Source organism: Podarcis erhardii, assembly GCF_964252035.2.
Source record: "Podarcis erhardii genome assembly, chromosome: 1".
NCBI classification, from domain to species: domain Eukaryota; kingdom Metazoa; phylum Chordata; class Lepidosauria; order Squamata; family Lacertidae; genus Podarcis; species Podarcis erhardii.
The window spans coordinates 78,542,100-78,565,951 of record NC_138497.1 but is presented as its reverse complement, the minus strand read 5'-3'; the positions used below and the strand labels follow the sequence as shown (position 1 = coordinate 78,565,951).

General features: G+C 41.8%; 1 protein-coding gene across 4 annotated transcripts in view; it reads right to left on the bottom strand.

The window, feature by feature from the left end:
- The window catches only part of SLC25A22 (solute carrier family 25 member 22), a gene marked incomplete at its 5' end in the record, with an annotated part of 78,097 nt that overhangs the window by 4,863 nt on the left and 49,382 nt on the right, over positions 1 to 23,852 (bottom strand). For 3 of the 4 annotated variants that reach the window (XM_081880635.1, XM_081880636.1, XM_081880634.1), the window contains 2 exons: positions 2,236 to 2,354; positions 14,250 to 14,340. In XM_081880635.1, coding sequence (XP_081736761.1) covers positions 2,236 to 2,354; positions 14,250 to 14,340 — 210 coding nt within the window. Of the gene's footprint in view, positions 1 to 2,235; positions 2,355 to 4,366; positions 4,461 to 14,249; positions 14,341 to 23,852 lie in introns of those variants that run through there. The other variant, XM_081880637.1, reaches the window with a different exon arrangement.

Genomic DNA, 23,852 nt, shown 5'->3' with positions numbered 1-23,852 from the left:
GTTCATGTTGTGAGGGTGTTTCTCTATCTCGATGGCTTCCATGATTATTCTCTTGTGGTGATGTTCCGTGTTAAAGAGCAATTTGGAATCTGCAAAATTAATTTCGTGTCCTGTTTCTTTCATGTGTTGGAAAAGAGAGGAAGTTTAGAAAAGAGAGGAAATTAGCCCTCCCCACAAAAACTGACACCAGATCCAGAGGCACACAGAACGCCAACACCAATCAACCACACCAGACCCAAACCCAGACCCTCTCCACAGATGAATTACAGACACCATCCAGTAGCCAATCCATGGTGGCACCTCCGGATGCTGCACCCCCCTGCAATCCCTACACAGATCTGGCTGACACAAGCCACAAAACCACAGCTCGCCCCTATACACGAAGCCAAGCCAGAGCACAACTAAGTACAGTACAGCCATCTTCTCAGGAAAACTCTTCACAAAGTTCAAGAGGTCAAGACACAAAGACTTTAACAACTAATCCACACCTAATGACCCACCTAAGTGGTACTCAGGATATCACTCAAGAAATCACTCAAGATATCTCTCAAGTAATTAAGGAACAAAAGAAGAAAAGGCACACTAGCCTGGGAACTTCCTCTCTGCCCAGAACATTGGAGGCTATACACCACACCCCCTCTACAGTATTTATAGGAACTCAAACACTGAGATCCTGCTCTGTTCCAGTAACAAGAAGCCGAAAGCACCAGCCTGAAGATGACGAGTGAGACCTCGTCGAAACGTCGCCTAGACACCCCAACTTTTACACGGGAAGACACCCGAGGACACCAAAACCTGCATTCCTGTACCCGTGAAAATCTACGAAAGCATATATATATATATATATATATATATATATATATATATATATATGACAAAGCATTTACCCAGAGATCTATGCAGTCTGTTCACTTCTTCTCCCCCAAACTACTTCCACTGCACTTCTCCTATTTTATCAGAAGATGGAGCCCATGTAAATCCCCTGAGCTAATATATTTGCTCACATAGCCTCTGTTGCAACTGAGGCACTAAATTCCAGTATTGTGCTGCAGTGAGAGAATCTTTCTGCAGCCTTCTAATTTAACACATTAGTAACAGAGGATTTGAAGTACAACTGGAAACTGGTAAGATACAAAAAGATTCAGAGGCAAATGGGCAATCAGAAGCAGAGCGAGATACTAAGTCCCAGCAATGAGTGGTTGTTATTCACAATAGTCCTGTCTAACAGGATATTTATATTGGAGTTTTTGAAAACAAACAGCGTTGGTGGTTTAATTCTGTGGTTGCAAAAATTTCCCACTGAACTCCTCTGTGCTAAGCAGTTCCTGCATTATTAGAATTCATTGTTAATGCAATAGTGAGTATCATTAAGCTATCCCCTCTCCCAACTTACACACACACACACACACACACACACACACACACACACACACACACACTTTCCCCCCTATGTTCCACACCTGTCAACAGAAAAGATCCAGTATTCTAGATTTTGTCCTGAAATTTACTTGGGGGGAAATGAGACAACACAACAATGGTAGGTAAGGTTGTTTGGGGCAAGAACACAAGTTCTTAATGCTTAAGGGCTTTGGCACACTGCCAGACCTTCTAACTGGGGTGGAAATAGAAAGAAAGTGTCATAGAAAAAACACACCATAAGGGGCAACTAATCCTTCTCCCTTCTTTGCATTAGTTATCCAGTTTAATAATTCACAAGCTGAACGCAAGCTATTGTTTTACCAGCCTCCTCTTCCCTATACAGATATCTAAAGATACAATTTCAGGCTCTCTCTCATCAGGAGAATGGAAAGAGAACAACTCATCATTTGGCTCACAAGGCTGAGGTCCTTCCCAGTGATGTAATATATCCTGGAGCTACTCAGGGAAAGAACGACTTCAGTTAACAGAACTGCTGAAAGGGCTCCGAATCCCTAAAATTTATTAAGGTATATGTTGTATATTGTAACTGATTGTGTCATTATGCTGTGTTCTCATTATACTCAGTGGCATGCCCCACATTTTACTGATTCACTGTTGATGGCCTAAGCAATAAAAACTTAGTTTTGGATATTTGCTGAGGATATTTGTATATCACCCCTTAATAAAACCTGATCCCAGGGCAGTTCAGTCCTATTTCCCTCCCACCACTGCCCTCCCATCATCTGCGAAGCCACGGGAGACATTTTCTGTTGCTGCATGGGCATGGTGAGGAGAGAAGAGAGACAGGTGAGGTACCAATTCGGCCTGCATCCTGCAGCTGGATTTTGAGCATCTCCATGGGAGTGGTGACAATCACCTGGCAGGTCCCTGCCCCACAGCCAGCCAGCATTTCCTTAATCAGGGTCAGCTTCTTCCTGACAAAAAGATAGGAAAGAGAAGGAGAGAGAGACAAAGAAAAATCAGCTGATTGACCCCAACTGGGTTAACCTGCCTCCAGGCAAAGTAACAGCCAGGCTTGTTTCTCTCTGTGATAAGCCTTGTCTCTGTCACTTATGGATCACAGAAGGAACAAACCCTGGGGAATGTTAGTCATCAGACAGGCCCAATTTTGACTTGATTGGTAATGAATGCAATGCAGTAAAAACTGGAGGTAACCAAGTGACTTAAACTATCCAAGGCAGTGAAGAGACACTCAAGAGAAACAATGGTGTTGGATACTCAGATGCACAGTGCTGAATAATACACCACCAAAGACCAGCTTTCACCACAACCAAAGCCATTCGTTGGTGAGAAAGTCTCCCCAGAAGCTCAGGGAAATGCAGAAGCTTTGCTTCTGATCCAGTGAGCATCTGTTGCCATTGTGCTCCTACGAAAGGTACAGGCAAGCTAAACAAGTATAATCCCCCAGGCACTTAGGCAAGCAAGTGCACATCCAAAGAAAATTAAATTGTAAACACTGCAGGGGAGGGGGTGCAGCAGAGAGAATTTCCAGAAGACTAGTTGTGTTAGTATGGACCAGGCAAAAATGTGAAGGTTGGTGGTCAACATGGGGCTATTCAGGGGCTCATCTTGCGAATAAAACCTCTCTGATGGCAAGCAATTCATCTATCCCTGATCTCAGATCCCCAGCAGTAAACACAGAATACATTCAACTGCTTTCATCAGTTCTTCTCATAATGATTCATCCTCTGTCCAAATATAAGACATATAATCCACAGGCAGAACCGTCACTGTCATACCAAAATCCATTGGCCAAGGGGAGAAAGCAGGAACTATGAAGGAGGAAAGCTACTGTGCAGCAGCGGCTTGTGAGGGGATGTGGGGGTGCAGAGAGGCAATGCACCCACCAGAACAAGCACAGGACAAGTTGAGCTGAGCTTTGGAGCAACTGCGGCCACCCCAGAGCTCCCCCAATCTTGCCACCACTGTGATTTTATTTAATTGTATCTATTTTTTATATTTTTTGTTTTATGGTGTAAACCACTTTGAGACTATGTGGAATAAAGCAATAACATAAAGTTGTTGCTGGTGGTGTTGTAACAAAGTAAATAAATAAGATGTTCATTAGGTTCTTTAAAAGGCAGGGGTGGGGAACATATGGTCCTCCAGAAGATAATGGTGTTACTAGACCACAACTCTCATCATCCCAACCATTGGCCGTAATTTTTGGGACTGATAGGAGTTGGAAGTCCAACAGCATCATTGATATCTGGAGGGCCACACCTTCCCCATCACTCTTTAAAAGGGATCACAAACTGGACAGCCTAAATAACCAAGTGCCTAAGATAGATCAAAGGCAAAACAAATCAGAAAGAATTGGGGATCTGAAATGACCTGTCCACCTTTAGTCCCTTAAATCTGCAGTATATTAAACATCTCATTTATAATGGGAGTCCATTTAAAACAAAACAAAACAAAACAAAACAAAACAAAACAAAACAAAACAAAACAAAACAAAAAAAACCACATGACACTTTGCCTGCAGTAGAAAACAAAGGCAGAATCCTGCATGTGCATGTGGAGCTGTATCACTGGACCACACTCTCCTGCGCTGCTTCCTATTAATTTGCAGCATTAAGGCAGGCAGTAAGATTTCCATTTACTAGAAGGTCACACATTAAGTGAGAGAACAATTTCTCACTGTGTCCCATCCAAATTCCCTGACACTTTCCACTCTGGAATGATGTGATTGTCTGATGGAGCTGTGCAGAATCTGTCCATGTGTTCAGCACCATTTACTCAACTGAAAACTATTTCATCTAACCCCAATTAATCAAGAAGTTGGTAATCCTACTGGAGGTGTGGGGGAGGTGAGGTCACCTTACAACTGCTCCATTTAGACCAGTACTCAGGTTTAAGAACGGTTTAAACTGGATATCAGGCTTATCTCTATATGGCCTTTCAGGTGGCCGTCCACCTTGCTTACTTGTATTAGCAAGGTTCAGATGCCTGCTTGCAGATCCACCCATGAAGGCATTTCCCAAAGGCTGCTTCCTCCAGCAATTATGCTGCTTCTATGAACAGACACATTGATTCAGCACATTATCACTAGCATCCCACAACGTGAGTATGTCAATTGCTATGATGGTCGCTTCTGACCAAATGGAGAGGCAGGATTGGCATAGATGGGACAGCAACCATTGCACCAAACTAGGCAATCAAAAGTGAAAACCCTCCCAACATCTGGGGGATCCTGTTAAGATACTTCCCATTTAACATCCTGTGTTGCTGCTACAACAACACTGGGAAGCTCCTGTCTAAGAAGAAACTGCTGCTATTGCAATAACCAAATGTACTGCAGTGCTTTGAATTAGTAGAATATTATCTGACACATTGAATCCCAGCACTTTGCAATGGGAGGGATAAGGATAAACTTATATCATCACTTTAGTTGCCCACAGTAAGGAGAAAAACATCAGGAAGCAGCAGGCTATGTGAATTTGGTTTAAAGCCCAAAGAGATCCAAAAGAAGGAGAAAAATCTCTTTACGAATACGGAAAATTCTCCAGACACAAAACTGCTCAGTTGCTGTACTTCCTCTGGAGATTTAGAACAGCCAAGGATCCTGGCCAATGGATGGCAACTTGCCCTAACAGCTAAAGGTGCAAACGGCTTTGAAGCTTAGCATCTGTGAACCGTCAACAACTTCAACCCTGTGGAAGAAGTCAGGTAGCATAAAGTTCACCCCCCTTGCCTAAGGGAACTGCCACTGCTGAAAGCTTCCTCAAGTACTTTGTTGACTTCCCTAAAGATATAACAGAATTGCTTCAGGGAACTACAGGCAGTTAATTTCTCAGACTGCATGGCTGCTGTTTGGATTCATCCTCCTTTCATCTGAGGGGATTATAGGTGGAAGGCCGCAGTGAAGATTATTAAATCACTAAATATAGATTTCTCCTTTGAGAACATAGGAAGGAATTTTTCCATATCAAATCACATTGGTGTGAAGGGAAATTAAAGAGCTGTTGACATTTCCCCCAAACAATTCATTATTGCAGTTGACTAGCTACATGCATGTGGAAGTGGAATCTGGTAGGGAGGGCCTCCATTTTCTATAAAGTCATACCTCGGGTTACAGACGCTTCAAGTTGCGCGTTTTCAGGTTGTGCACCATGCTGAACCCGGAAGTGCCGGAACGGGTTAATTCTGGGTTTCGGCACTGGTGCATGTGCAGAAGCACTAAATCGCGCTTTGCGCATGTGCAGAAGCGCTGAATCACAACTTGCGCGTGTGCAGACGCGGCGCTGCAGGTTGCGAACGTGCTTCCCGCACGGATCCCGTTCACAACCCGAGCATCCACTGTATTCTTTCTCTGCCCCTCAAAGCTCTTAAGCCACCTCACAAATTTAGGAGAAAATGTGGCTATCTTCAGGGAGTTACTGCTTTAGAACTTGAAGTGTAGGGGGGGGGGGAGTTGGTGGCAACCCTTGGAGAAACATTCTCAGTATATATGGGGTATATGCTGCAGTCACTTTTTTGAAAGTCTCTAAAACGAGACACAAACTTCATTTCTGTCACAGTGAGTAGAAGATAGTGCATAGTCTACTAGTGGACAACTGGCTAATTTCTAGCAGAACTCAAAGCACCTGCTGGTTGCTGGGATATTTGCAGAGAATACTAAGACTAGGTGGATCTTAGTCTGATCCAGCAAGCCGACAGTGTCCATTTCAAGCAAGAGTATATAATCAAGATCAGTAAATACAGTGAAGTAAGGTGGCCAATACTAAATTATTCAGGGCCATTAAAACAAAACAAGATTGTGAAGAACTCCAGACAGACTGAGCTAATGGGCAGTAATATGGCAAAGCATTTCAATGTATGCAAGTGTAAAGTGATGCATGTTGGGTTAAAAAAATCTTAATTTCACATAAATGTTTATGGGGTCTGAACTGGTGGTGACAGACCAGGAATGAGACCTTGGTGTCCTAATGAATAGGTTTCATGAAGATGTTGACTCAGAATGCCACAGCCATGAAAAAGGCAAATGCCATGCTAGGGATCATTAGGAAAGGAAGTGAAAATAAAACAGCTGGTATCATTCTGGCCATGCAGAAAAGGGCAGCCCAAATTATCAAGGGGCTCCCCTATGAGGAAAGGTAATAGCATTTGGAACTCTTTAGTTTAGGGAAAAGCTGAGTAAGAGGCAACATGATAGAGACTTAAATAATTTATTTATGGTATGAAGAAAGTGGATGAAGAAAAGTTTCTCTCACACACATAAGACTAGAACTCATGGACATCCAATGAAGCTGAATATTATTTTTTTCAAGACAGATAAAGAAAAATACTTATTCACACAATGCATAATTAAATTATAGAAGATGGCCTCCAAATTGGATGGTTTTAAACAAATTTAGGCAATTTCTGTTGCGTATTTCTGTTCTCCAAGGAAAATAGAACACAAAGCAGGAAGTGGGGTGGTTTGAAGATATCGGTTTCCCTGCCGATTTTGATTACGTCCACAAAGAAACAACTAATGCAATAATGCTTAGCAGCTAGGCAGAGCAAGAGCTAAAATCAGCAGCTTTCCAGCCCCACTCTAGAACAACAAACAAAGTGAAGGTCAAGATAAAAAAGCAAAGTTATGTCATACCACAGGAAGGAGTCAACTTGAGTGATGATATGGTACCGAAATGCAGCAACATTTTCAAATGCTTGAAAGTGATTTTGGAAAGCAATGCTTTTTAATTAGAAACATCGAGACACAGTAGCCAACATGAAATTCATGAGACAAGTCAGGCTTCCTTAGAGTGATGATGTTCTTTACTGACAGTGTGTAGAAGTCATAGCTATGTAATGCAATACAGCCTGGGAATAATATAACTTGCTTGCTTCATTCATGATGGTCATTTTCAAGGTCTTGTAAGTAAGTATCCCTGTGGCAAAGTTTGCCATACTGAAATCCTATGCATGTTTACTTGGAAGCAATCCCACTGGGTTCAACAGGGCTGATTTCCTTGTAAGTGGATTTAAGACTGCAGCCCTAGAACCCTCAAGTCGTGCATCTAGTAATCTAGTACTGTAGTTTTAAGCATTTCTCTAAATTATAGCAAATCCTCTTCTGAGATGATGGAACAGGTGGGCTGCTGTGGAAAAAGAGTTTGTTACTACAAGTGTACAGTGCCTGGAAAAATAAAATTAACTGATTGTTCAACAGAAAACTCATCTCCATGACTTAAAATTGCTGGAGGAGCATCTTACATTGTTTTGTTTGCTGACCGATCCACAGCAATTTTTTTGTAGTCATTTTGTTGTTTTGATATACTATTTACTGCTTTTGGAGCCTTTGGGCTAAAAATAGGGTTGTTGTTTTTTAAATAAAAAGAGTGCCCAGAATTACTGCCACACTGAAATGGGCAGAAGAAAGAGGAGCAGCTCCAAATTTCAGATAATTCCCATAGTCTAAAAACCTATTTTCTTATTCAACAGATACACTATAGATTATGTGCGATAAACTAAGCCATTGTTGACCTTCTCTTGTTGAACAATGCAAAATCTAGTTTTAAGTACCCCTGTAGTTTTTTATAGATTTGATTTGATGTTAAATTTACAACTCTGGAGCAAGTGATGATTTCCCATCCTTTGAAATGGGAATAAAAATAAAGTAGCGGATTGCTTATTTATGCAGAAAAAAAATAGTTTGTAAATGACAATGAAAATTAAAAGAAAAACGAAATACCCTTTTTGCCTATTCTCAGTGGCTTCTAGAACCCACAGGATCATGAGAAAGTCCATTAGCCGGGGGAGCAGGAAGGGATTAGAAGTGGGGTGTAAGAAACTGGTTGGCTTGAGCCACTAACAACTTATAGTATTTTTAGGCTTATAGGAATGTACACCCTGAATATTAAAACACTCACCACTCTGCACTACATGGGGAGGTTTTGATATGGAGGAAAGAAAACATATACCTTTTCTGTTCCCCACTATCCCAGTTATACAACAAGACTTCAGGTTTGGGGCTAGTACAATGGGAGAGGTTCAGAAAGGTGAACAATTGTAGTGTGTATGTATTTTCCCCTCCCCTACTCCTAAAAACTACCACCATGAGCCACAAACAGTGCTAAGGCTGCTGTTCCAAGATGATCAAGATCCCTGAAAATGAGCGCATCTGATGATACACTGCAACATTTTGTTGAGCTTCCCAGTAAAAGAAAGATCCCTGTGTTCTGTCCCATCCTTCCAACGTTCTGTCACATTGTAGTGAAGCGTTGGGGAACCTTTTTGGCCCAGTGGACCAGACCTTTATCTGTCCCCACCCCCATGGGCCAACTTTGATAGGTAGGTGGGGCATTATGACATCATGATGATGTCAGATGCTTGGCAGGTGGATTGCCCCACTGACCTTTCAAAGACCCTTGCACAACACTTCCTGAGCTCCAAACAGCCATCTGGTTGTCAGGCACTGGGGAGTCACAGCTCAAGGGGCTTTGCTAGGTTTTTTCCTAAACTCATAGCACTGTATGAGGATGAAGCAATTCTGACAGGAACAGACTTGATCTGTGGTCGTTAGACTCATGTGAGGCAGGAAAAAACTGCCCCTTTCCTAGTGGTGTCTCTGAATGCACATTTGTAATTTCCCGCACATAACTAAATAGCTCCAACAAGGAAGAGAATTGACTGCATCTGGAAACACTCTTATATCTAGGACAATTTGGAGACACTTGCTTAACATCACCGCTCTACTGTCCATGAAATTCAACTGGTTCTACTTTTGGACTTGTGAGCTGCAATGCTTAATAAAGACATTAAATTTCAAGCCACAACAGCAGTGGATTTTTGCTGCCTCTGCAGTCTCTTTACAAAAGCTGCAATAGCATTAACAGGCTGAGTGCTAATGCATTTCCTATCTCTGTGTACATATATAACACATGGTGAATATGCAGTGCTACCATTTTTATCCTTATGCAAACATATCTAGGATGCTGCAAAGCAGTCCCTGTAGCCAGATGTTTTTACCAAGTAAAACTGGTTCCACAGAACTGGACCTGCATTACAAACAAGCCACTTAACATCCACAACATACTAATAATGTCTGCCAAGAAAGGAACTTACAGTACTTTTCTGTGTATAAGCTGAGGTTTTTTTTATTTAAAAACTATGTTAAAGTTTGGTGATTGTCTTATACACAGATAGTGCATAGGGGGGACGTGTGATTGGTTGCTGCCGGGAGCTGGAGATTGTCAACGGCTATTTGGCGTGTCACCGGTGGCTGTGGCAAGGGCTGGTGTTGATTGGGTGTCGCTGTGGTAAATGGGTGGCTTTATGCGAGTGGCAGCATATGTCAGGCGGGTGAGCGATTTCCAGCAATCTCCCCCCAAAAAAACTCAACAACTCTGAGCAATCTCCCCCCATTTTCTGAATTTTGAGTCCCCCAAAATAGGGGGCGTCTTATACAGGAGGGCGTGTTATGCACGGAAAAATATGTTACATTCATCCTACAAGCAATTCGACCTTGGAGACTGTCTTTAGTGGTCATTTTTATTGTAAATATATAGGCTGTGATACACAAGTGCTTGTGGGTCAGGAAATTAATAATTAGGACTACATACAGAAACAACATTTGAGAAGGAGTTATAACACCATTAGGCTAATAACTATGCAGAGTGTTAATGGGACCATCTGAAAACTATCAATAGTGGTCTTCATAATCAACACGGCTACAGAACTTCAAATGTGGGTTATAAGCACATTAGAATGACAACTGAAACTCTGTGTGGACCTTCTTAGGGCTTAGCCATGTTTTCTAACATAGAGTAAATTGATATTCCTCATTCAGGCTACTATGCCTGTTCTTTCTGGGGTGGATCAGGGAAAAATTACAACTTTCTACTCTCACCACTTGAAATTTGGGCTGGGACTGTTACAAACTGAAATTTTTATAACTTTTGGGCTGAGCTGAGAAATGAAAACAAGACCAAACACAGCAGGCATAGAGGTGATGCTGCCTGTGGACTGCATCCAAGCAGCTTCATTGCAAAGCGTAGTGGTATTTCTAGGCTTGAAAAAGTAATATATATTTAGCCTTCATTGTTTCAGAGAATGCCTTGAAATAGCTTGAGGGTATCTGTGTTTGACAGGTTCAATAAACAGAAAGCATTTCTACCTTTGTTATATTGCACTACCCAAGAGGCTACTATTTTTATAAATAAAAAAAGACAAGCACCTGTGTTTTTAGGATTAACTACCCTTTTGCAAAATTTTGCCGTGAAGCAAGCTCTCAAGGATCGCACATAGTAATGGTCAGAGTGTTTAGCATACCGTACCTTTGTATAGGGAAAGGGACCCCTGACCATTAGGACCAGTTGTGGCCGACTCTGGGGTTGCGGCGCTCATCTTGCTTTATTTGCCGAGGGAGTCGGCATAAACCTTCCAGGTCATGTGACCAGCATGACTAAGCCGCTTCTGGCAAACCAGAGCAGCTCATGGAAATGCTGTTTACCTTCCCGCCAGAGCGGTACCTATTTATCTACTTGTACTCTGATGTGCTTTCGAACTGCTAGGTTGGCAGGAGCAGGGACCAAGCAATGGGAGCTCACCCCATCGCGGGGATTCGAACCGCCGAACTTCTGATCGGCAAGTCCCAGGCTCTGTGGTTTAACCCACAGTGCCACCCACATCCCTTAGTATATCAAAAGGCTAAAATCACCACTAAAGCCCAATATGTTTGGAAATGTGAAACTGATTTTAAAAACAAAACAAAATAAAACTGAAATGCAGCTGCAGATGGTCTTCTACAAAATTTTGAACTAGAATTTTTCCCTATATTAATTTGCATTGACAAATGTTCAGTTTGCTTTGGAAATTGTTCTGGTGCCCTAGAGAGTGATCTAATTTAGCTTGTTTGCTTTACTTGTATTTAGTTAATGAAGCTAAACTCCCATGCTTACCTAACACAGTGTTACCTCTGGTTAAGAACTTAATTCGTTCTGGAGGTCTGTTCTTAACCTGAAACAGTTCTTAACCTGAGGTACCACTTTAGTTAATGGGGCCTCCCAGTGCCGCTGCGCTGCCGCCACGCGATTTCTGTTCTCATCCTGAAGCAAAGATCTTAACCCGAGGTACTATTTCTGGGTTAGCGGAGTCTGTAACCTGAAGCATCTGTAACCCGAGGTACCACTGTATTGTATTTGCAACTGGCATTCATTCACCATTACTAATTAACTTATGAAACAGAGCATTTTCCACAGAAAAATAATCCACTGGGTAATCATCTGCCCCACATTGCTGTCTACAAGGGAAAGGTTTTCTTATCTGTATACTTAACCCCTTTCTGCCTTTGACCATTTTCTCACTAACTGCTACCCCATCCAAGAAACGAGGCATTCAAATCCTTTCTCCTGCAGGTAGGCAAGCAGGAGAAGTGGAGCCTATTTCGAGTGAAGGGGGGGGGACAGCCTAAAGAGATGGGTTAATACTCCTCCTGCTGAAATGAGATCTGCATTCCACCCATGGCCACAATCCAGCTTTTAAGAAATGGCGTTTGTAATCTATTTCCCAGGCCCTGAATTTTGCATAAATCCAAGTTTAAAGTGAATTTTAAGTGCCTTGCCTTGGTGAAATGTCATTGGTGAAGGTCATTGAAACAATTTCAGTGAGATTCCCAAAGGCAGTCTCCAGAGGATACACCTCTTGTATCATTTTGCACAAGGCCATTCCTCAAATAATATATTGGTAAAGAACAAACAAACAAACAAACAAACAAAGCAGTTTAACCTCTGTTTGTTAGTGCCAAACTTGCAATTCTTCAGCAGCTAGAATTTGCAGCAGAAACAAAGGGCCTCTAAGCATTAACACATGAATAATCACAGATACTGCCTTTGTTTTTGGATATTTTCCCACATTTGGTGGCAAAGTAACCTTGGCTGAGATGCAAAGGAGTCCTTTCAGTCAGCAGCCTCTCACTTTCAATTCCCGGGCATTATCTTGATCAAGTGTGCAGAATGACACATCTACTCTGTTGTATAAAGGCTCTGTAAAATTCAGATACACCTCTACTACTCAATGCCTCTTTCTGATCATCCAAAAGTAGTAGTGAGGTAATACCTTTATTAGTTTCAGCTAAGGGCCAAATGTGACGATGATGCTTTAAATGTGCAAATCAAATGTGTTTGGAAATTTATAGCTGTGGTGTTTCCGATCAGCATCATGGCATGCAGGGAGAGGGTAGGTAACCTTTTGCCTTTGCAAAAAAAAAAATATCTCGGGTCCCACCAAATGTTGCAGACAGAAAAGTATGGTCACTGTCCCTTTGGTCATATAAAAGGCAGCAGTTACTGCGGCTGTCGTCTTTGGTAAGAGGACTTCATGGTATGCACAGTGTCCTGCAAACAATCCAAGGAAATTGCCAGGAGAGTGTGTGACAATCAACCTAGAAATGCAATTGCATCTTTCTTAGTCCATGAATAGCTCCACAATTGGCCTTGGGCAAACAAGATATTGAATATTGCGCAATCTTCTTTGCAATTATTTCTAAAAAGCTTAACATTTGAACCCCAAAATGATCTCTCTGTGATGAGCTACAATACACTAATCATTACTGAACAAACCAGTCTACTCAGATGCCAACTTTGTTCTCAAAGGAGAACCCCCTATGGGACCAGCAGTCATTCTCTGCATTGGCTCCTTGTTTGCGGAATGCTCTCCCAAGGGAGGCTCACCTGGTACCTTCATTATACATCTTTAGGCCCTTGGCAAAAATGTTCCTCTTCAACCAGGCATTGGGCTGATTAATATTCTTTGTCCTTTTAAATGTGTTTGTAGGAAGGAGGGGTCATTGCTTTGCTTTGTTTTTATTATGCATTTTGTGTTTTTATTTTGTATTTTTATGTTGTGAACTGCCCTGAGATCTTCAGATGAATGGCAATATATTACTTTAATAAATTAGTAAGTGAAAGGGAATAATATTGTCTTGAGCTATGGTCTCCACAAAATAGGGACAAGTCACCTCAAACCAAATGCAAAGCAGCAAAACAAAGTGCATCCACCAAAAGAAAGAGAAACACTTGTCTGTGGTATACATTAAATGTGTCAGTGGTATCCCATTGTTTTCAAAGCAGGCGCAGTCAAGCAGCTGAATAATGCACTTGACTCTTGGACCGCTTGGACTACTGCAATGCGCTCTACGTGGGGCTACCTTTGAAGGTGACTCGGAAACTACAACTAATCCAGAATGCGGCAGCTAGACTGGTGACTGGGGGCGGCCGCCGAGACCACATAACACCGGTCTTGAAAGACCTTCATTGGCTCCCAGTACGTTTCCGAGCACAATTCAAAGTGCTGGTGTTGACCTTTAAAGCCCTAAATGGCTTCGGCCCAGTATACCTGAAGGAGCGCGTCTCCACCCCCATCGTTCTGCCCGGACGCTGAGGTCCAGCGCCGAGGGCCTTCTGGCGGTTCCCTCATTACGAGAAGCTAAGCTACAAGGAACCAGGCAGAGGGCCTTCTTGGTAGTGGCGCCCGCCCTGTGGAACGCCCTCCCATCAGATGTCAAAGCGATAAATAACTACCTGACATTCAGAAGACATCTTAAGGCAGCCCTGTTCAGGGAAGTTTTTAATCTGTGATATTTTAGTGTATTTCTGGTTTTTATGGAAGCCGCCCAGAGTGGCTGGGGAAACCCAGCCAGATGGGCGGGGTACAAATAATAAATTATTATTATTATTATTATTGACTCAATGGCAACAATACCAAGTACTATGGACAGCTGCCTCAGTGCATCCACACGGGAAGCAATGGGGTGCCATCAAAATATCCCAGTCATGCCACCCCTCCTAGAATCCATTATACACAGTCCCCTCTATCACACTCACCCATCTCTGGCCAGATGATGCCGAAAGAAATCATTGGCAGCTAGTTTGATGGCTTTTTCTGGAGTCACTAGTGTCAGATTCACTGCAGCCCCTGGGCAAGAAATATGGAGAACAGAACATTAAGAGAATTAGGGAAGACTTAAAAGCTAAAAAATTGTGTTTCTTGGTGACCATCAACCTCACCCAGAAAACTGAGCTGGAGGAGATAAGGCACTGTAGAATCAACAGAAGCTAGAAATGCAGACCAATTCTAAGAGCCACACCAGAAACAAAACTTATGCTATGTTGGAAGCCAGTGGTGGTACCCATTTCCATCCAAACCAATGTTTGCTACTTACATTAGCAGTTGCCTCCCCTGCCATACTGTGGCATAGGATTCATTCAGTACTAATGGGACCACGGATGCACTCCATTCAGATGGGTCAGGGAGGAGGGGTTTTTCTCTAGTGGGGCAGAGCCAGCCAGTCCACTGCCAGCAATCAGATGCTGCTTCAGTTGCATATGCACAAACTGCTACTTGCCCTGCATCATCTAGATCTGAACCTGTGGCCCTCCAGATGTTGCTGGTCTAGATCTCCAATAATCCCTGCCTATTGTCCATGTTGGCTGGGGCTCATGGAAGCTGAGAGCCCAACAGCTTCTGGAGGGACACAGCCCACCCTCAAAAAAAGCCCTCTTTCAATAGTTCAAGGCTTAGAAGGAGTCGGTGAATTTTTCTCTTCCAGAGGCATGTCTCTCTTCCCTCTGCCAGCTTTGATTTATTCGCTTTACAAACAGGTTACATCTGTCAAAAAGTGTTAAAAGGCATTGCTCCCTTTAACATACTATGCCCTGACCCAAAGGTCATGCACATTAATGGAGCACACCTCAATTCTGGGGGGAAAGGAAGAGCTAGGTGATGGAAACCCTGGTTAAATTCTCACCTCAACTATCTGTTCACTGGGTAGCCTTAGACAAGCCACTGTCTGCTTCACACACATGTGCGGAAATTAAGGTACTCATCTACTTTATAGAATTGTTGTAAAAACTGCTGAGTTCATGAATGCAAAACACTTTGCTAAGTATTTATTTTGCACCACAAAAAAGAGAGAGAAGTATTTCCTGTGGTAACTCTGAATAATCATCTCTACTTAATTAACAGCATAGACTGACCTAACTGTGGCCTCAAGCTCCTTTGTTGCGAACTAAAACTTGCCTCAGTTCAAAAAGTGTGTTCAATCTATGCATCCCTATCAGGGTCAGCATCAGGGGTTGGCAGCTAGTTTGCGGCAGACCATACCAAAGCACCTTTCTCCAGTTTCAACAGAGTAGGCGCACACCCAACTCTGTCCTCTGGTATGTAAACAGCACGTGACGTTCACATGGTGAATGTGTGTACTCTATTATCGGGAGCAACAAACAGCAAATCCCTCTGAAGGCATTACAAACTGTGTGCTGCTCTATATAACAAAGGAAAGCAGCATTAGTGACACAAGAGTGACCCACACCACTGAGGTCACTTAGGAAAGGGAATCCAGTTTCGGCCGCTGCTTTCCCCCCATGAGAAGGATGACCTCTCGTTTGCTTGTTCCCCAACTATGCAGAATTCACAGAGTACTTTGCATGATGAAGGGCCATCTGCAGTAGATTAGGGCAAGAGCCATCTCCTGAACAATCTCTTCCTCTAAAGGTTGCTTACACTTGTGATTCAGGGCCAAACTAGACATGGTGCTAAAGGCACCCCTGGGGTCAGGAGTCAGAACAGCTGCTGAAGCCCTCACCCAACAGGGAACCACTGCCACCCACTGGAGTCCTGTTTCTTCTCTTCTTTGCTGTTTTCACTTGTTCACCTGGCCCTCTAAGCTAGCGGGAGCAAGGAGGAGAAACATCCGCCTCATCTTGCTTTGCCTCTCCCCTCTAGCCAGCTGGGCAGGCTGGGCCCCAAAGGGAAAGGTCATGGGAATGGGTATTAGCAGAAGTGGGAGCTCATTCAAGGAGAGTGGTTGAGCGTAGAGCTGGCACTGATTCCTATCATCTAGGTAATGGCTATCAAAGACTGGCATATTCTTTCTTGCTAAAGGTAAAGGTAAAGGGACCCCTGACCATTAGGTCCAGTCATGACCAACTCTGGGGTTGCGCACTCATCTCGCTCTAGTCACTCTCCCACGTGAACTCCTTTCAGCATACAAAAACCTGGTGCACTGTATACTAATACTAATGAAACAGCTTCTGGGTCAATATTTTTGTATCTCAAATGAATTAAAGTCAGGAAAAATGTATTTCCAGATAAAAGGTCAATCTGTGATTTTCTTCTAAATCTTTCATGTTTTCAGCAAAGCTGCTTGATGGGGGAAGGGGGGAGCTATAATAATCCTTGTCCTCAGTAACCCAATGTGGCTGCAAATCACTGGTGAAAGACAAGCACACCTCCACTGACTCCCAGTATTTTTTAGTCTCCAAGATGCAGTCCTCGGCATACAGGCCAGGGGTGTTGATGCTAGACGTTGCCTAATTTACTAGGGCTGAAATGTAGAATTGCTCATAAATAAGGCTGCCAGGCTTCAGACGCCAGCAAATGACTGGGAGGCAGAGCAGACAGTCACCATAAAGCCAGCATTTTACAAGGTTTTACTAAGGGCCCCATAAACCTTTGATAGATTGACTACACATCAAGAACAACTACCTGGTTGATTTGTTGCTCTACTAAAATGCTTCATGTATTCCTTTCCATTTAACAAAATCCTCAGCATTTCTCATAAAATATATTTTATTATAAAATCTTGTTCTATATACATCCTTCTCATGCAAAGTAGTACTGTTTAATTTGTTGCTTTAATTGGTAATGAATCAACACTGGGAAATTTTTGCTCATCATCAATGCGCTTTACAAGTCAACCAGTTTATTTAAAAAAAAAGTCAGCCATATGGAAGCATTAAATATTAGAAAGAAACAGGACTTCCGGAGGCGGCGCGTCCGGCAATGGCTGCCCTTCTCTAACTGCGAGGAGGGAGCTCCACAGAAACGGGTCGTCCGCTACGGCGCAGCGGAGACCCACATCGGAAAACCACAGGCAGCGTAAGCCTGTGGCCGTGGGACTCGGCGGGCACCAGGAGCGCTCCCCGAAACGTAGAAGGGACCTCGTAAGAGGTCTCGGAACGTGGAAGGGGGTGCGGTGCTGTGAGTCAATCGCTCTTTCTGTGGAGTGAAGCCGCGAAGCTGCTATCGGTGAGCGCTGTCCTCTTTTCCTGGAACCATTCGGCTGGAAATCAACAACTCGTGAGTAAGAAGGAAAGAAAGATTGGGATGCTAAATTTTTGTTAATTTGGCTAAAAACGAGAGACGAAACCAGGAAGTCCGTCTCTTGCCACTGCTTAAAGATATAAAGCAAAGACTTTGAAGCTTGGAGCCTTTGAAGAGGCGTTAAAAGGCAAGCAATTCTCACATCCTACATCCATTTAAGCTGCTTTAGGACTTAACTTGCTAAAAGTTTATTTTGGAATACAAACTGTTTGATACCTGTTCCGTTGGATTTACAAATTGATAAAGAATCCCTGGTAGTTGGACTGCCTGGACAATAGAGCTGTCAGATTGCAAGACTTTGATATTTTGTTGCTGAAGGTATTATTAACTGAGCTTTAGTGGAACTGTTATACTGAACTGTTACATTTTGCACTTACTGAGACACTGTTACTTTTGAGACCAACTCTGCTAAATACAACTAAACTGAAGGTCTTTTGGGAAACTAAAGGCTGTTTGGACTGTGCAAAAACTGGGGAAAACTTTAAAGATTTAAACAAGGAGATTTATAAATTTGATTTATCCCCGATTTTAAAGGTGGGCTCCCTCTAGAGGACTTTGGATTTACAACTACACTTGACTTTCCTTTTGGTTTCTTTTCCTCCTAAAAGTTTACTTTATGGGCTTGTGGATTCCCATGGGAATATACTCAATTTGACCTTGACTTGCAGATAAAATTGGAATGAGTGGCACTGCGAGACAAACAAGAGCGGCTAGAGGAAAAAAGCAAGCAACCTTGACCTTAGTTTCGCAGCCACGAAGATCATCTGCCCCCAATGTTTTCGAATTAGAGGGAGCTGAACAGCTGCCGGTAGAAGAAATGGCATCAGGGGGATCTGCTTCAGTATTAGACAAAATAGTTGAAAAATTGGAAGGCCTAGATAAAAAAAGTGGATGAACAAACGGCTAAGATTGATCAGACCAGAGATTCTGTCAACAAATTAACCGAGCAAGTTGCATCAAATGCACAAGCAATTGGCAAATTAACTGAATCCACTGCAGAAAACCGGAAATTGGCAGAGGAAGCTATTCAGAAAACTGAGGCACTGGAGCAGGAGGTAAGACCACTCCACAAGCAGGTCGGGGAACAGCAGACCTACTTGTCTATGATCGAACTTCGGGCCCGGGAAAACAACCTAAGATTGAGGTGCGTGCCAGAACTTGAACCTGAACAAGGAAATTTAACTGACTTTTTGACAAAGGAATTTTCTAAGTGGTGGCCTTTGAAGGAAGAAGAGGACTTTAAAATTGTGACGGCCTTTAGACTTGGGAAATTGACAAGGAAGGACAAGCCCAGAGACTGTTTGATTACTTTGAGATCCAAGGAGGAAAGAGATATGATATTAGGACTACACTATGGAAAGTCACTTGAAATTTTGGACAAAAGAGCAGAGATTTACAAGGATATTCCTAGACAACTTCTGGACCTTAGATCCACCTACCTTGAACTAACAAGGTTGCTGAGGAGCAACTCAATTATTTTTAGGTGGGAATTTCCACAAGGACTATCGTTTACGTTTAGAGGGAAGAAGGTGAAAATAAAAACAGCTGAAGACAGAGACAAATTCTTGAATATTTACGGAGAGGACCTTCAGAAAGGGATTGGAGAACCCTCAGGGGCTGGACCATCCTCTGCATCTATACCTACACCTTTGGGGCCTGAAGACCAGGACAAAAAGATACCACCACCAGAGCAATAACAGATTTATTCAGGATGTCTCTGCAACTTTTGAGTTGGAACATAAACGGCGCCAACATCCCGGAAAAAAGGAGAAGGATATTTCACATTTTGAAAAAAGAACAATTGGACATTATTTGTTTACAAGAAACACATGTGACTAGGCTTCATAGAAAAGTGCTAATAAATAAAAGATTAGGCCAAGAATTTATTTCTTCAGACCGAGTCAAGAAAAGAGGTGTGGTGATATATGCAAAAGAGAGCCTGTCACCAAAATTTCTATTCAAAGATGAACTAGGAAGAATCCTGGCAATTGAGATTCAGAACCAAGGAGAAAAGTTTTTGATATTAGGAGTTTATGCGCCAAATGACGGAAAATCGGAATTCTACAAGAAGCTGCATGAGACAATACTGGACTATCTGAACTACGACAACATCATTATGATGGGAGATAGGAACGGCGTGGTATCAACTAACAAGGATAAGTCACACAGCCAAAACGTAACAAAAGAAGGCAGACTACCTAAAACATTCTTTGAACTTACTGACAACATGGACTTGATCGATATTTGGAGAACAAAGAACCCCCTAGGAAGAGAGGGAACTTTTTTTTCTGAAGCCCAATTGACATGGACAAGAATCGACCAAATTTGGACAACTAGAGGCCTGGCACCTAAGATAAAAAAAAGTGGAAATCTGCCCAAAGACCTGCTCCGACCATAGCACTGTAAAGATGGATATGACACTAACTCCAACCGGCTCCTTCAGATGGAGGATGAATGACAACTTGTTTAGAGATCAGGAGATTATTAAAAAGGCCCAAAAAGCTTTGAAGGACTATTTTGAGATTAACCTGAACACTACGGTGGAAAAAAGAACTGTCTGGGATGCAAGCAAGGCGGTTATGAGGGGGTTTCTGATACAACAGGACACTATAAGGAAAAAAGCACAGAATGAGAAAAAAGATAAGATTTTGGAGAAAATTAAAGAAGGTGAGAAGAAATTAAGATCTAAACCGAAATCAAAGGAGATTCTAAGAGAAATTAAACTTTATCAAGCGCAATATTCCAAACTGATAAATCAGGAAGTGGAATGGAAAATCAAGCTAATGAAACAGAGATCCTTTGAATCAGCAAATAAATGTGGAAAGCTGCTAGCATGGCAGCTGAAAAAGAGACAAAAATTGAACACGGTAACAAATTTAGAAATTGAAGGAAGAAATATTCAGAACCCAGTGGAAATTAGAAAGTGCTTCCAGAGATACTTCAAGCAATTATATACACAAGGGCCGCAAGATGAATCGGAGATAGAACAATTTTTAAAGAAGAATGGTCTACCAAGGTTGTCTCTGCGAAATAGAACTATCCTGAATTACAAAATAACACAACAAGAGATTGAAGAAGCCATTCAGAACATGCAATTGGGCAAATCTCCAGGACCAGATGGTCTCACCTCCAAGTATTATAAGATATTGAAAGACTATTTGATGCACCCACTAATGGAGGTTTGAAATGAAATTATGGAAGGGAAGAAGGCACCAGAGTTGTGGAAAGAGGCCTTCATCACATTGATACCTAAACTAGAAACCGAAAAGACACAACTCAAGAATTACCGCCCCATCTCCCTCCTGAATGTGGATTACAAAATATTTGCAGACATTTTAGCAAGCAGATTTAAAAAAGTCTTAAATGAAGTGATCCATAAGGACCAAGCAGGCTTTCTCCCAGGTAGACATTTGTTTGCAAACACAAGAAACATTTTTGATATCTTGGAACTCTTGCAGACAAATATCAACACAAAAGCAGTTTTGATATTTATAGATGCGGAGAAAGCCTTTGATAATATTTCTTGGAAGTTTATGAAGAAAAACTTGGAAGGAATGGGAGTGGGGCGGGGGTTTGAGAATGGGATAGAGGCAATTTACTCGGAGCAGAAGGCAAAACTGATAGTGAACAATGTGGTGACGGAAGAGTTTAATATTGAAAAAGGAACACGACAAGGTTGTCCTATCTCCCCTTTGTTATTTATATCGGTCCTGGAAGTGCTCTTAAATATGATCAGAGGAGACCGGTTGGTGGAGGGTATTCAGGTCAGAGTGAAACAATATAAACTTAAAGCATTTGCAGATGACCTAGTACTGACCTTACAGGAGCCAGAGCCCAGCACCAAAAGGGTACTGCAATTGATTTATGAGTTTGGTCGGGTGGCGGGATTTAAACTTAACAAGCAAAAAACCAAGGTTTTGGAAAAGAATATGACCTCTTCAGAATCAGAAAGGTTTCAGAAAGAGACAGAATTAAATGTGGTTTAAAAAGTAAAATACCTAGGGGTAAACATAACAGCGAAGAACATGAATTTATTTAAAGATAATTATGAAAAATGTTGGTCTGAAATTAAAAGGGATCTAGATGTTTGGTCAAGACTGAAACTTTCCTTGTCAGGACGCATTGCTGCTATTAAGATGAATGTATTGCCAAAAATGTTGTTTTTGTTTCAAACCTTGCAGATTGTGGATAAAATGGAGTGTTTTGGGAGGTGGCAAAGAGATATCTCAAAATTTGTCTGGCAGGGCAAAAAGCCCAGAATTAAGTTTAAGATACTAACTGATGCTAAAGAAAGAGGGGGCTTTGCCCTGCCAGACTTAAAGCTTTACTATGAATCAGCAGCTTTCTGCTGGTTGAAAGATTGGCTGCTTCTTGAAAACACTGATGTTTTAGATTTGGAAGGATTTAACAATGCTTTTGGTTGGCATGCATATCTGTGGTATGACAAGGTTAAAATACACAAGGCTTTTAAGAATCATGTTGTCAGAAAAGCAGTGTTCAATGTCTGGTCAAAATACAAGGACTTATTGGAAAACAAGACCCCAAGGTGGTTATCACCAATGGAGGCTAAGGCCCCGAAAAGACTCAATATGGAGGCCAAATGGCCGAAATATTGGGAAATAATAGAAAAAGATGGAGACAATTGGAGGTTGCAGAGTATGGAGAAACTAAAGGGGAAAGTGCGAGAGTGGCTACATTATGCTCAGATTAAAGAAGCTTTTAAGTCAGATAAAAAATTAGGATTCCAGGTGGAAAAATCAAAGTTAGAAACAGAATTGTTAGAACCCAGCTCTAAGACACTTTTGATAATGTATAACTTGCTGCTAAAATGGAATACACAGGATGAAACGGTTAAATCAGCTATGATAAAATGGGCACAGGACATAGGACATTATGTTTGCTGACTGGGAAAAGTTATGGACCACCGGTATGAAGTTCACGGCATGTAACGCCTTGAAAGAAAACATTATGAAAATGATATATAGGTGGTACATGACTCCAGTCAAGCTCGCAAAGATATACCATCTGTCTGACAATAAATGTTGGAAGTGTAAAGAAGCTGAAGGAACATTCTTTCACCTCTGGTGGACTTGCCCTAGAGTGAAGGCTTTCTGGGAAATGATATACAATGAGCTGAAAAAGGTATTTAAGTATACCTTCCCTAAGAAACCAGAGGCCTTTCTTTTAGGCATTGTCGGCCAGAGTGTGCAAAAGAAGGATCGAACTTTTTTTATGTATGCCACAACAGCAGCAAGGATACTCATTGCTAAATGCTGGAAAACTCAAGATTTGCCCACGCTGGAAGAATGGCAGATGCAACTGATGGATTATATGGAACTGGCTGAGATGACTGGCAGAATCCGAGACCTGGGAGAGGAACTGGTGGAGGAGGACTGGAAGAAATTTAAGGATTATCTACAAAAACATTGTAAATTGTATGAATGCTAAGAAAGATGTAAGATTTGTAATAACACGGCTCCAACAAATTAGTAATAAGGAATATAAATTTGAATGTAATTGAAAGAAAAGACAAATTTTGGATAAACAATATTTTAAACTAAGATCTCAAAAGTGTGATTTAAATTCTAAAATTTGAGATTTAATATTGGATAATTATATGAATGGAAACAAGTAAATAATTTGCTAGCAAAATTTGTGAGTTCAGAATGCAGGAATAAGAGATGTGAGGAAGTCCAAAGAGGAGAATGAAATGTGGAAATTTGAAAAGACTATGTTATTATGTATGTTTTTTGTTTATTGTTTAAAAAACTTTAATAAATATTATTAAAAAAAAAAAATATTAGAAAGAAACCAGATACAATGTGTGGTTTTTCTTCCCGTCTCCATCAGTCATCTAATTCCCTGCCATACATTTGCAAATGCAACAAAGCTTCTACTTTTGTTATCAGAATATATTACCAAAAATATATGCAGTTGTGTATAGGCAATGTCCTAATCCACACAATTGTGGTCAACAAAACTGAGGGTTATGCATATTTTTGCACCTATCTGCATTTATCAGGCTAAAGAGAAAATAAACTTCAGCAGAGCTGATGTTTGACGCAAGTGGGATCTGCATCAATGTACTACTGCGTGCTGCTGGAGGACACAATTGGAGAGGTTATAGAACAGCCACAAAGTGTATAAATATACTATGTATTGAAGTTAAATAAAGCCTCATTATGTTCCATCCAGCAGCTAGGAATAGTCTGCCTGTTACAGTGGAAGCCCGGGGATGACGTTGAGGGTATTCTTAGTAAGAAGGCTGCCTGCCTTGGGTGGTCTTCGCTGCTCCAGTTCCGTGCTACAGAGACCATTTGGCA